Source organism: Centroberyx affinis, unplaced genomic scaffold (assembly GCF_046629955.1).
Source record: "Centroberyx affinis isolate AG114_WGS23_722 - 3 ecotype Tasmania unplaced genomic scaffold, CSIRO-AGI_Caff_v1 ptg004908l_1, whole genome shotgun sequence".
In the NCBI taxonomy this organism is placed as follows: Eukaryota; Metazoa; Chordata; class Actinopteri; order Beryciformes; family Berycidae; genus Centroberyx; species Centroberyx affinis.
Genome location: NW_027282408.1, coordinates 36,748 through 50,000, shown reverse-complemented (window position 1 = coordinate 50,000; position 13,253 = coordinate 36,748). Strand labels below are relative to the sequence as shown.

Genomic DNA, 13,253 nt, shown 5'->3' with positions numbered 1-13,253 from the left:
TCAAGAGAAGACTTGTTAAGGCATGTAAAGAGGGCATTACAATAATCCAGGCGAGAGGAAACAAATGCATGAATAATCATTTCAAGTTGCGGATCAGTAGTGTCAAATGCATCACGGAATTGATGGAGAAATGCAGTAGAGTAGAACATTCACCAACATTATGCCATCAAAAGAAGATAATTTATAACTGTATCAGTTTCTGCACTGTGATTAAAGTAGAGGAATTCATGTAACCCGGCCATTCTTCTTAAACAACATTATCTAATACTTTGGGCATAAATGGAAGTTTAGAAATAGATCTTTAATTAATGAGAATGGAATGATTCAGACCAGGACGCTGGATCACTGCATGTTTGAAAATGATGCCAGTGATAGATGAGTTGGTTATGACAGGAAGAATATTACAGAAAATGGTCCTTGTGACCTCTTTTAGGGCCTAGTTGTAATTATTTGTAGAGGACATTGATGAGCATTGCACATGGGATATAATATCCTACCATGTCTGTGCTGATATTTGCTCAAAAGGTGGATGATGGTGAATAATATTAACATCTCAATCAGGTGGCATTCTTGAAAAATAACCCAATTCTATTTAATGACTCGTGATATTTTGGAAATGAATAAGCAGATGTGGAATGTGCCCCATTTTTCACTGAAGTTGTAAATATTTTCCATACTCAATTAGGCCTAAATATAATTTAAAATGGGCCTTTGGAGTAAATTAAAAACTGCTAATAGATTTTCTATAGGTTCAACATACTGTAAATGAAAACTTTTCTTCTGAAATATCCAAGTGTGGACATGTTGCTCTGTTTTTCAGTGAAATACATCTAAAACACAACAGGATTTGGCCATTTCTACATTACCAAAGACAAACGTTTCAATATCGTTCTTTCTTTTATTCTTTATACATTTTACATCATTATCAAAACTTAAGTGGTCCTGAAGCACACATCCCCTCGTGTGCCTTCCACCGCTAGCCTGGACATCATCCTCTTCATCTAAAACCACCTACTTCCAGTCTCTCTGTCTATTCTCCTCAGTCACTGGTACTCCTCCAAGCAATGCAGTGTATCAATCTAGAGCGTACAGCACACAACAGTAGGCTAATTGCACACTGGTTGAGAAGTTGAGACATACATATTGGACAGGATTAAAGCTACAAAAACTATTTTGCACCTGGTTCCTTCCATATTTTAGATGGTTGAGTGCTTTCTTGTGCAGATTAGAGTTTTACACTTTGGCATCTTCTAACATTAATGAGACTAAACTTGACATTAAGGGCTCTATTTTTGTGAATCAATGGTGCACAAAGCAAAGCTCAGTCAACGGTGCACAGCACAAAGGCACTAGGAGTGGAGTCTGATTTTAGGTAATTTCATGGCCAGCGCACCTGCGGCGCCGTTGGAAACGGGGTTGGATTAGAAGGAATACATTATCAGTAGGTGTGGCATGGCTTCAGTCACCAATCAGATCACCTCTTTTCCTTTAACAATTCCATCCGACAATTTGAAGGAGAGAACAGTCCGGAGCGGTTCCTCCATAAAAGCTTCTCCCAAGAGGCCACGGCGCCTAAAATAAGACCCCGAGGGCAGATTATGATAAATTAGCTTGGGAAGAGATAGCACATTTGGTTACCATGTTGCTCTGGTCCTAGGAAAACTGTTGAGAGCCAGACAGAAGCTGGTATTGAACCACAGGGACAGTTTGGCTACGGGAGGGGTCCATCCACCAGCCAGTCCCTGATATCTATAGATGCAGCTGCCGCCACAGATTTCACTGAAAGTATGAAAGGTTTTTGGGGAAAATTCCCTTCAGTGTTCTCTGTGCATCATGGCGCTTACTGACAGTTTCATGTTGGATGACAATAATTCACACCACAGTCACATGTATACATAGTTAGAATGTTGTATCTTTTTTTTTCCTGTCTTAGGGATTTATATCAAAGTCAAATTGGCCAACATATCATCCACAGAAAGGGTTGGTAAGCTTTTGAATAGTGTGCAGTAGTCGCGCACATCCAAAAACCTTCAAGGCAGGTGCTGGACCAATAGAAGACAGCATGAAAGAAAGAGGAAGGTCCGCACACTGTAGCTCCCTTTAGTTCTTTTAATTAAACATCAAACGTGACGTTTCGAGCTACTGGGATGTTTAGCTACTTGCTTGTGTTTAATTAAAAGAACTAAAGGGAGCTTCCTCTTCCTCTTCCTCTTTCTTTCAAGCTTTTGAATAGGACCTATTCATGTGTGCAATGATTGGCAAACCACGAAAATAGCACAGAATATGGCTGCGCTGAAACTAAACTTGACGCTATACTGACACACCCCCTACTGCACCTATCCTTTCACTTAGGTGCAGTCAAGTCACCAAAATACCAAATGGCGCAGGTAAGAAAATACCCGTGTGCGACGGAAATACCACTTTTCCGGCACAAAGCCCCGCCATCCACCAAAATAGAGCCCTAACAGTTTAATCTTGATAAGGAATGACTGACACTGCTGGTTCCACTCAGCATTTTGAAGGCCACTATGGAATTTGAAATTTTTACAAATTCGATCCTTACACTGGGCTGCTAGCTCAATGGTCATGCATCAGGAGAATTCAGTGAATGTTTTAGTGTAGCACATACAATTCCTTTACCTCTGTAATGTTGTGGATAGACTACTTGCTTGTGAAGCCCATTTTGCTAACAACCTCTTGAACAAGCACAGGGGCAATTGGGATATTGCAGGGTTAGGAAGTGGGAGCTGATCTCTGAAATGGTGTGATGGCTGACTTAGGATAGGAATCATACAAGGGACACAGCATCTTTGAATAGGAAGGGGAAGGGATCCCTAATCGCTCTCTGGAACTGGGGTGGAGGGATACCTCGATGTGAGGAAGGGACTTTCATATTTCTGGGAATTTGGTGGAGGAATCTGACAACACTGGATTTAGGTCAGGGGAGGGACCTGGCATCTCTGGAATAGGGTGGAGGAGGGTCCTGACATCTCTGGAAATTGGACAGAGGACTCTGAAAAAGGGGAGGAGGAGGGATCTGGCTACTTCCACAAAATGAGAGGAGAGGAGGAGAGGAGCCTTGACATCTCTGGGAGGAGAGCAATGGAAAAGTCTGGACATGTATTAGTAGGTGGGTGGGGGTGGGTTTAAAGGGGGATACTGATCAATTTGAGGGATGTGAAAAATGGTGCTGACTTCTTGTGGAGAGGTCTGTAGAGGGCTTATAGATTGCAAGTTCTGGCATCTCTAGAAGAGGAGGATCAATTCTGCTCAGAATTGGAAGTGGAAGCTCTCTTTGAGAGGGTGATGGTGATGTAGCACCTTCTTGACCTTCACTCTTTATGTTATATCGATTCACAGCTTTACTTTTCATCTCTAGGTCCTCCTTGGCAAAGAGTTCAGCATCTTTTTCATTCAGCTTTATATCTTCCTTTACATTAAGTAAATGAATATCATTTTGTTTATCCACAAACAGATGTGCAGATCTTTTGTATCACTCAGTAATTTAGCTTACAGTGATATGGAGGAGGTGGAAGCAAAGTAGATATGGTGATACTTTTCTTTAGGATACTGCTGGCCTGCCTTAAGTGCAACTGCCAACTTAAAATACCCAATGCAGCTGGATTGTTTTGTAATTTAAATTTTAACCAATGCTTTTGCCCCCTGCCTCATTTCCAACAGTCAGTTACACATGAAGCATGTCTGGATTTCAAACACACTAAATCTACACTTTTTTCCACAGCCATTTTTGTACATCAATTTCCAATTAATTATCAGTGAAAATGCAGCCATAGTGAAAGCTATATTAATATTACTCTTACTATAACACATGTATATTGTCTAATAAGATTGGATATTACCTATACATGAAAACTCCTCCTTTTTAAGACATTCAGTATGAGAATCTCAAATCTCAACTCCACAACAACCATTGTTATGCATCTTTGCCCTTACCTTAGAGATAGGGTTAACCCACATATTCCATGTCTGAGCCCACAGTGATTTTATTTGTGTGTTTAGCATTCAAGGATAGCAATTTCAGTGTGTGGGAAGCAAAGGGAAAAGGGGAAGAGGTAAACCAAAGGGAAGAGAACAGTGAAAAGGGCCTGTACAAATGAGCTAGTGATCAGTGCTGACAGTTCATTATGGCAGGGTAAATGTGGCGGTGTGGGGGCGGTCGGAGGAGAGACTGGAGCCCTAATTGGAGCAGATGGGAGGGCTTCTCATCTCATCACAACATCACTACTATTTACATGCCTACACCTCTGGCACCTCGGGGAGGCGGAGAATACGTCAGCAGGGTGGAGAATGTATGTTTGCATGTGTGTTTGTGAGCGGGCTTTTTTTTACTTATTTGTATATGTTAGGGCTTGTGTTTATATTTATGTGATCACACTAGGTTATTTTATCTATGCGCAGATGTTTGGCTCTGTATTTGTCTTTATTGAATATGATAGAGCCTGGAATACAGAATACAATACAATTTTGTATTCCATTTATCTTACACACCATTCTACATTTGACACCCAAACAAACGTAGGTACAAGGTGATATTTGAGAGCAGCACAGTGTTGCCGCTCGGCTGGATCAATGTACTGAGGGGTCAGGTGTTTTGTTCCAAAGCATCATCGAAGATTTAATATTGGATAGTATCTCAATTATAGAGTGACATTTTATTGAAGGTGCAGGTGAAGGTTAGGTCAGCTGTGTGTCTGTGCTTCTTTGTACACGTTTTGATACTAGTGTTTTTTGTGTTTGTCTGCTTTTGGAGTGTCAACGTGTCTCAATAGAAAGGGTTGTGTATTCCTACTCGGGTCACCCATAGTGGGAAGTTGGCAAATTGGCTGTTCCTCATCAATCAAAGGAAGCAACATCATCTTCGAGCTCAATGGAACATCATAAGTAGCAAGTATGTGTGTGTGTTGCAGGTGTTGTCCCCTTTGTCGTCGTCGGTGCTGGCTCAGAGGAGCATCAGGGTGCTGGATGATAAAGTGAGTGTGACAGAGCTGGGGGTGCAGTTGGTATCTGGACTGTCTCTGTCCCTGCAGCTCAGCCCAGGGAGCAACAGGGCCATCATCGCCACTGCAACCACACAGGAAGTCATGCAAACTCTCAAACAGGTACAAGTCCAAGTCATCTAAATTGCTTGCAGCATTTTTCTTTGTCATTCTTCAACCTGCCTCAAGAAAGGAGAAACCTATAAAATCAGTCTTGCAACATGTTAATCTGTTCCACAAGCTCTCCCACTGTACTGTACATTTTATTTGACTTAGATGAGAGCTACTTTACTAGATAGAGTGGGATCAAAGTTGTTATGGAGTCCATCATGTTGATGGTCATTTTTCTTTTTTTAGTTAATTTATTATTGATATAGTGAAACCAACTTTCATCTAGATTATTACTCATATGATTTGCATATGCAACCACTGAAGAGTACTCTTATTCCCATAATTATCATTTCAAATGGAACAAGACAACTGTCTCTTCCCTGGGGGCGACAAGGTTGTTTGGTTTTCAGAAAAATAGCTTCACATTCATTTTATTCCTCCAAATGTTTCTATAAGCCTTGCTAATTAAAACACACTATGTTCCTCTGTTTTTTTTATTTTCCTGGCATTCTTAAAGATGAATAGGAAACATGCAGATCAGTGTTACCTGTGTAATTGCTGTTGTTGTGCTGCTGTTGTACTGTAATGTAAATACCAATTTGTGTGTGTGTTTTCTTAGGAGTCCTTGATCAGTGCTTGGCTCCAGTTCAGCGACGGCTCCATGACTCCTCTGGACAACTACAACCCTGCCCACTTTATCCTCTCAGCGACCTCTTTGGATGAACAGGTGGTGGCGGTGCAGCGCAGTGTAGCTTGGAAGTGGCCCATCATTGTCGCCAAAGGAGAAGGTCAGGGTTTGCTAGTGCGTGTGGAAATGAGCCCGTCCGAGGTGTGCCAGAAGGGAAAACGACGGACCGTCTTGGCCACTGGAGTGGGAAACATACAGGTAAGGTTTGGCCAGCCTGAGGAGCCATACAGCCCACCGGGAGACCGGCGAACTCGGCCTGACCCCCCTTACTACGGCGGCTCTATCACTGACATGGAAACTGGAATAATCAACCGCGGAGCTACAACCGCCAAGGGCCATGCGCCAATGAGGCCTAATGGGGGCCGTCTCTCAGCAGATGGTGGGGTGGGGGTCCCGGGGGAATTCTCTGAATATCCAGACCAGGCAGAGCTGCCTCGGGGCCGCAGTACTGAGGAGGACCTGTTGTCATCCCGGCGGGGCCTGACGGACCTGGAAATTGGTATGTATGCCCTGCTGGGAGTCTTCTGCCTGGCCATCCTGGTTTTTCTCATCAACTGCATCTCTTACGCGTATAAATACCGCAGCAAGCAGCTTTCCCTGGAGGCCCCTGAGGCCATGCCCCATGCCCATGACTGGGTTTGGCTGGGCCAGGAGGAGGGCCTGTGTCTCCAGCAGCAGCAGCAGGATGAACTGGGCTGCACCCTAGAGGAAGGCAGCCAACTACTCAATGGAGGGGTCCAGCGTGGTAACTCCAGCGTCCAGGGAGGGTGCAGCTCGGGTGGGAGGGATCATAGGAATGAGTCCCTTAACTCGCCCACCACCAAGAGAAAGAGGGTGAAGTTCACCACCTTCGCCAATGTCAAGTCCAGTAACGGATGCCCTGTGCTCAGCCCGCTAGCACTAGTGCAGACCAGTGAAATAAAATGGGTGTGTCCAGACATTGAGCTGGGGGACTCACAGGATCTCCGGAACTATATGGAAAGACTGAATGAAAACGCTACTAAGAACATTGCATAGGAAGTAATGCGTGTGTTTTCAACAAACTAAAGAGAAACTCACCTGAATGCCTTCAGAATAAGGAGGGAGTGACGGTTGAAGGGGAGGCAAGGAAAGAGGAATAGAATAACGGGAGTGGAAAACAGATCGGGGCTGCTGTTAAACTGTACCTCACCATGACAACAGGATAGTGCGTTCTGCCTCTGTTGTTTCCATGACAATAGTATAGGGTCGAGCAACAGACTTCAAGGAGATGTGATTTGCCATGACACCACAGCATATTTGAGAGGAGGGAAATGTGAACTTGATATTGTTACTTAACTTAAATGTACGTTCCTTGTCTTTAATTGAGGTTTGATTTCATTTTCTAATCGCCATGTACATTGTTACATGTTTTATTTTTTAATCATCATATTTTAATGTTGTTTCATTCTTTTTGCGCTTTGTTGCTATTTCTAGAGTTACTGTATGCCCTGTACCACCTGTAAGCAAACATAGATTCTAGGAGAGTGTTGAAAACAATTTGAATTGTATATAAAATGCACAGTTTGATTTGGAGGAATTTTATGTATAGTGACATTTTGTAAAGTGTTATATTTTGGTTTGTTTTTTATTTTATTATTTTTGGGTTTTTTTTGTTTGTTTTTCTCTCCAGAAACCAGATCTGTGCATGCTGTTATTAAGGAGGAGGCATGTGTGTCTGATCTGGTACCTGAAATGAAAGCGTGTAGATAACTGCTAATACTCCTGGAGACATGTCCATTCAATAGTATGGCATTCATTCATAGTCATTGTGGAACTGACCATTGAGTTGGTTTTAATTGTTATTTTGATATTGGTAAAGGAATAATCTTTTGTTTTCCCCTACAGTTTCCCAATTCTTACTTTAATGTTGTTATTGTTTATGTGACCCCCTTTGACTCGATTGCATACTTTACATAAAATAGACTTTATGCACTTCTGATGACACTACTTCAAATCCAGACTGTTTGATATTATGATTCAAAAACTTTTAAAGGTTTAAAAATGGATGACAAGTTACATTCAACACACAACGAAATAGTGATCACCATCAAGAGCATCGATAGACAATCACAGAAATACTGTATGTCTCAAATCTTTCATTTACAATGTGCTCAACCCAGTTTACCATTGGTATGGCTTGTGTTAGGTGGAGATCAGTACATTACAGAAACAAACTTCAACTACTGTGTATGAGTTTTTAGGACCCAAGACAGAGTCATTACAATGAATGAATGATTCATCAAAAAGGGTTGCAGTGAGAAAACCCCAAATCTGGCCTCTTCACTCCTCATGTCATATGTCAATATTAGTCAAGTCCATCCCTTTCTATCTCTGTTTTAAAATTGGCCGCTGGACTAATTAAAACTGAAGGTGACTCTTCTCTATCATGCTGCTGTGTGATTTATTTGTCTAGCTGTTTTATTTGTCTCTCAATCTGTCTACTTTTTCCCTGCCTGAGCGGTTTATGTAAGTATGCAGACAGTGGCTTCATCAAATATCAAATTGAACCGCCTGTTGTCGTTGATTTTCTTTGTGCATCTGCCAGGTGAAGCAGGAGAAATAAGTCATCATGCTCTTATCACCCCAGTGCTCTCTAAACCAGCACTGCATTCAGATATCCATGTAGTAGTTTCACTAACTAATACAGTATAACAGTATGTAGTATTATTTAAATATGCATAAAAGTCAAAATGGACCGGTAAAAAGGTGTCATTTGTCATTATGTGTGTTATTTAACTGTGAAGAGGGAGACTGTTGTTAGTTTAGTAAGGTGTTGCGCATCACATTGTGATGAGAATTAGATTAAATTCTTAAAGCAAAACACAAATGCAAAAGAGTGTGTCAGACATTTGGTATTGTAAAATTTTACCCATGTGTACAACTACAGTTAATAAAGAAAGGCTACTGATAGTGGCCAGGTGTCACAGTGCCGAAGCAAATGCTATTAAAAAACACATAAAAACTAAAAGCAAAGATAAAAGAAAGTGCCATAATCCCAGATATTAAACATTATTACCCTCGTGCACCATCAGAGTAGAGAAAGTGAGTGAGAAAAGGCAGTTAGCTTAGGTCAAGTGTCAAATAAGAAACTGAAAAACTAAAACAAAATATGAGCAAAGTTAAATACTACTAATTTGTTTAGGCCATGTGTGTCAGTGGCCAGAAATGCTTGTAACCTTCTCTGACAATTAGTGTCTCTCCCCAGGATCACAGGCATGCTCCCTCTTGTAAAAGGGCAACCCAATTAATGATTACTGAGTTGAGCTTTATTACATGTTCATGTGGCATTTCCTATGCAGTTTTTCATGCCAAATTATTGTCCCTATGTACCTACCCAGATGTCACTTACATTCTAATTGAACGCAAACCCAAGCACCTGTGGATAGGAGATGCTGCCGCGTTACCAGGCAAGTCTATGGGTTTTAAACTCTTTAAAAGGAACATATTGATAAATTGAGTACATGCATTTATATTGAACAGACTAACAAATATTTAAGGCAGTTGAACATTTCAATCTCAACATTTTCATTTTCAGAAGATCAGTATGTTTTTGATTAAGTCAATGAATGAAAGTAAATTAATCAGGTACAAGTATGTGCTGAAAACATCCATTTTATCGCCTTACAAGGTCCTGATGATCAATAAATAAATAGCAAAAATAATATGATAAATATTATATTATAAATAAAATAATATAATAAATATTGATATATCTATTCTTGGAAACCAATTCAGACGCATCCTACAAATCCACACTTTCCCAAATGTAATTTAAGTGTTCTTTTGCTCCATGGCATTCTGGGTAGTGTAAGAGTTTTTTTGTTTATTCATAATTTTCAGTCAATGTGAGTGGAATTTCTACAGCTGGAAGTCAAGATTAGCCCATTATCTGAGAGGCTTAGTGGAAACTGAGAGAGCTGTGAGCCAGCCAGCCAGCCAGCCAACAGTGGAAAAGTGAATTTGGAAGGTAAACGAGTTTGTGGTTTAAATTAAAAAGCTAGATTCTCATTTAGATATACAGTAGATTCACATCCAATCCTGTGCTTCAAAACCCTGGAACCTGCTCTCTATCTTCTCCCCTTTCCTCAATCCACCACCCTGCCTCTACATTCTCCTCCCTCTTCTCTTTCGGTAATTTGTCACCTATACTTTAAGAAGGTTGACAAAATCCTACTCTCCTTCTGTCAGCTACCCTCTGGTCCTACCCCCAATTTCCTAAGTAGTTCTTCCTCTTACCAAACTGAGTCCGGCTTACTGTCTCTCTCCTCTCTCCCCAGATGAAGTCCCAAAACTTGTCTCCACCAGCAGGGTCAACACTTGCCCTCCATCCCTTCCTCCCTCCTCCAGGCCATCTCTGCTGATCTACTCTCTCAATTCACTTCTTCCTCTTCACACTCATCTAACGTCAAAAACTGCAGACTGGTATTGCTTCTTCTGTATCTTTCCAAAGCTCTTGAACTTAATGAACTTTCTCAAGTCTGGTTCAAAGGTGGCCCACTCCACCGAGGCTGCGTGCTCTGTGTCGCTGAAGATCTCCACACTGCAAGAGCTGCCTTTGTGCTCCTCGGTCCTCATCCTCTTAGACCCCGTGCCTTCGACACTGTGATCAGTTAGATGCTCCACGCTGACCTGAGGAACGCTGGGTCTGCATTCTCGCTTCCTACCTAACTGACTGCTCTCATCAGGTATAATCAAGCGGACCCATGTCGTCATTACATACCTTCTCCACTGAGGTTCACCAGGGCTCAGTCCTATGCCGCTACTCCTCTCCTCGCTGTATATCTACACTACTCTAGGTTCTGTCATCCTTTTCTACAACTTTTCCTGATGTTACTGTGCCGTCAATACTCAACTCTGCCTTCTTTTCCTTTTCCTTTGTTCCTTCCTCTGACACGCAGGTTGAGGCGCACATCGTCCAATTACCTCGATGATGTCGCTAGTTACGAATCTATCTGCCACCTCAAGCTCATCTCTCTATCTCCGCTGACAAGACTGCAGTGACTCCTGCTCAGACTGCCAAAGATTTTGATCCTGTAGGTTTGCTCTCTACAACATATTTATTGAGAGATTGAATGGGATAATAAATGTCAAACTGTTAGTGATAAAAGGAAAGAGACACAACAGTGTTGCTGATGCGGGATGGCTTGTGTCTCTTCACACAGATCCATTTATTATTTTTCTGCTGTGTTTGTGCATGTGCATCTGTGAAATATGTACTGTATGTAAGTGTGTGCGCACATGTGAAACAACACAATGAAGGATTGTTGTCCTCGTGTCTCTTTTTTGTCTTTGATTTATGTAACATTTCATAAAATGACAGAATTGATTTCGGAAGCCGTCAGGATCCATTGTCCAAAAGGTATGGAAGTTTGCAACACATCTGAATTTGTAGTGTTCACTACACACGACTGTGTGTGTGTGTTTATCCTTGCCAGTGTATTCCCATTGGCACACTGCATGCTTGCATGTAGATAAATGGAGGAGAGTTATTCAGTGTGTGTGTGTGTGTGTGTGTGTGTGTGTGTGTGTGTGTGTGTGTGTGTGTGTGTGTGTGTGTGTCTTTGTGATTTATGGTTTAGACTAGTGCAATTAAAGCAGGTTTGACTATGCTATTGTTTCCTTTTTCCTCCTGACATTGAATCGCTGCTCTGGGTCAGGATGGAGCAGACACTCAGTGAAGTGCCCTTTTAAAAGATGTCTTTTACCCAGCTCTGTCTACAATACTAAACAATCCAATACAACACAAAGAGATAGATCAGGCCTTGGAGAATATCAGGGTACAGAGTTGAGGGAGCCCTGAAAAACAATGAAGAGTTCATTAAGGGAAATGAGTCATGGCATTTTTAGATACGTGTGGTTGAAATCATTGGAAATCCCTCCAGAGATGGCCTTATTGAGATCCTAAAAGAGGTAGGACTGCAGCCGTTAATACACCCCCCCCAACACACACATACAGTACCCCTTCTCCTTTCTGCTGGAATTGTTTATTTTTTGCACATTCTTGTCTCTGATGGTATTTTTGTTTTTTAGGTCTGTGTTTTCCAGCGTCCTAGGGGGAATCCGTACTCTGGGCCCCAGAAGTGGTAATGATGGCTTACTTGCTGGTTTCTTTGTTATGAAGCTCAACACCACACTGACAGAACAGGCGAAGACTATTGCTGTTGGAAATAGTTTTTGTAGAGGTGGAAAGTTCAGGTATCAAGACAATAGAGACAAACAGTTGCCAGCTGAACTGCATCCTTGACTGGATCTCGTTTAGCCTCTAAGGTTGGTCGCCTTTACATCTGCCGTTAACATGCGCGCATCCACATTGAGATCGGATTTCTCTTTCCCCGTAAAATGCAAATCGTTACGCACGGCGCTACCCCTCATCCTAGGGATGGCAACTGCTAAGAAGTTGGCATTTTTGTATACACTTTCCCTTATTTTTAGCCCCAAGACAGCAGGGGCTCTACGGATCGCATTGACAGTCGTTCGGTTTTCTGTTCACCACTTCTGATCACGTGGTTGAAAGTGTGCCACAAGATTGATTAGATTGCAGACTCTCAATCGGGAGACTGGAGTTCAATTACCAGCAGGGACACTTCCACAAAATGCAATGTTGCGGAGCTGTTAGACTCTTAGTCTTGTTCAAAACACAGGAAGAAGTCGTATGACAATATGCATGTTGTGGGTGGCTGCTAGTGTGCGCTAGTGTAGTTTACTTCTGTTACAAGAAGCAGTTTACTTCCATTTACGTACTGTAGTTAGTTCCTATATAGGGATTGAAGACACATTTGCATTTACCTTGTAAATGTGATAAAATGTATCTCTGACCACCTGCACAGGTGGTATGATTTGTCAGATTGAAGTGGATTTTAAGCATTTTTGCGCTATCCGATCACCCAGGATGCAATTTAATGCCAGGTGTAAAGAGAGCCACAGTCTGTTCATCAGTAACTATTAAAACATTGACTAAATTTATGTGCAATGCTGTGGTCTTAATGTGATCAAGAACACTGCAATTAAGTCATGGGTGATGTAAACACCATAATCAAACTGTGTTGCTTCAGTGAGCATATTGTCATATTCAGATGGAGTGCCTCAGTCCAGTCTGTTTGGTAGACCAGCATTAGCTGGGATGGCTGATGTGACTAGTACAGAGATCATGACCAACACCAAGATGTTCTTCTGAAGGTCTAAGAAGGGTGATCTTCTCTTCCTTTTGGGGAGATGATTTGGACTTTGAACATCTGATGAAAAGGTATCAGAGCCCTTACGCCTGCAGTGGAATCGATAGCAGATCTCCTGTAGTGAGTGAAGCCTGCTGAGTGGAGGGGCGCTGCAGTCTCACCTGGTTTCACCTGGTCTCCAAGTGACTCTTGGTCTGGGAAACGTCTCAGGCCTTCGCATGTGGTCGTCTGTCTGCAGCTCAGGTTCAGGGTGCCACACAGGTT

At 42.0% G+C, this 13,253-nt stretch overlaps 1 protein-coding gene across 1 annotated transcript in view; it reads left to right on the top strand.

Annotated features, from left to right (window-relative positions):
* LOC139666278 (transmembrane protein 132C-like) overlaps positions 1–6,813 on the top strand; it is a gene marked incomplete at its 5' end in the record, with an annotated part of 51,157 nt that extends 44,344 nt beyond the window's left edge. Inside the window, 2 exons of the mRNA XM_071545453.1 lie at positions 4,929–5,120; positions 5,728–6,813. Coding sequence (XP_071401554.1) covers positions 4,929–5,120; positions 5,728–6,813 — 1,278 coding nt within the window. The remainder of the gene's footprint in view (positions 1–4,928; positions 5,121–5,727) is intronic.
* Positions 6,814–13,253: the final 6,440 nt, after the last annotated feature.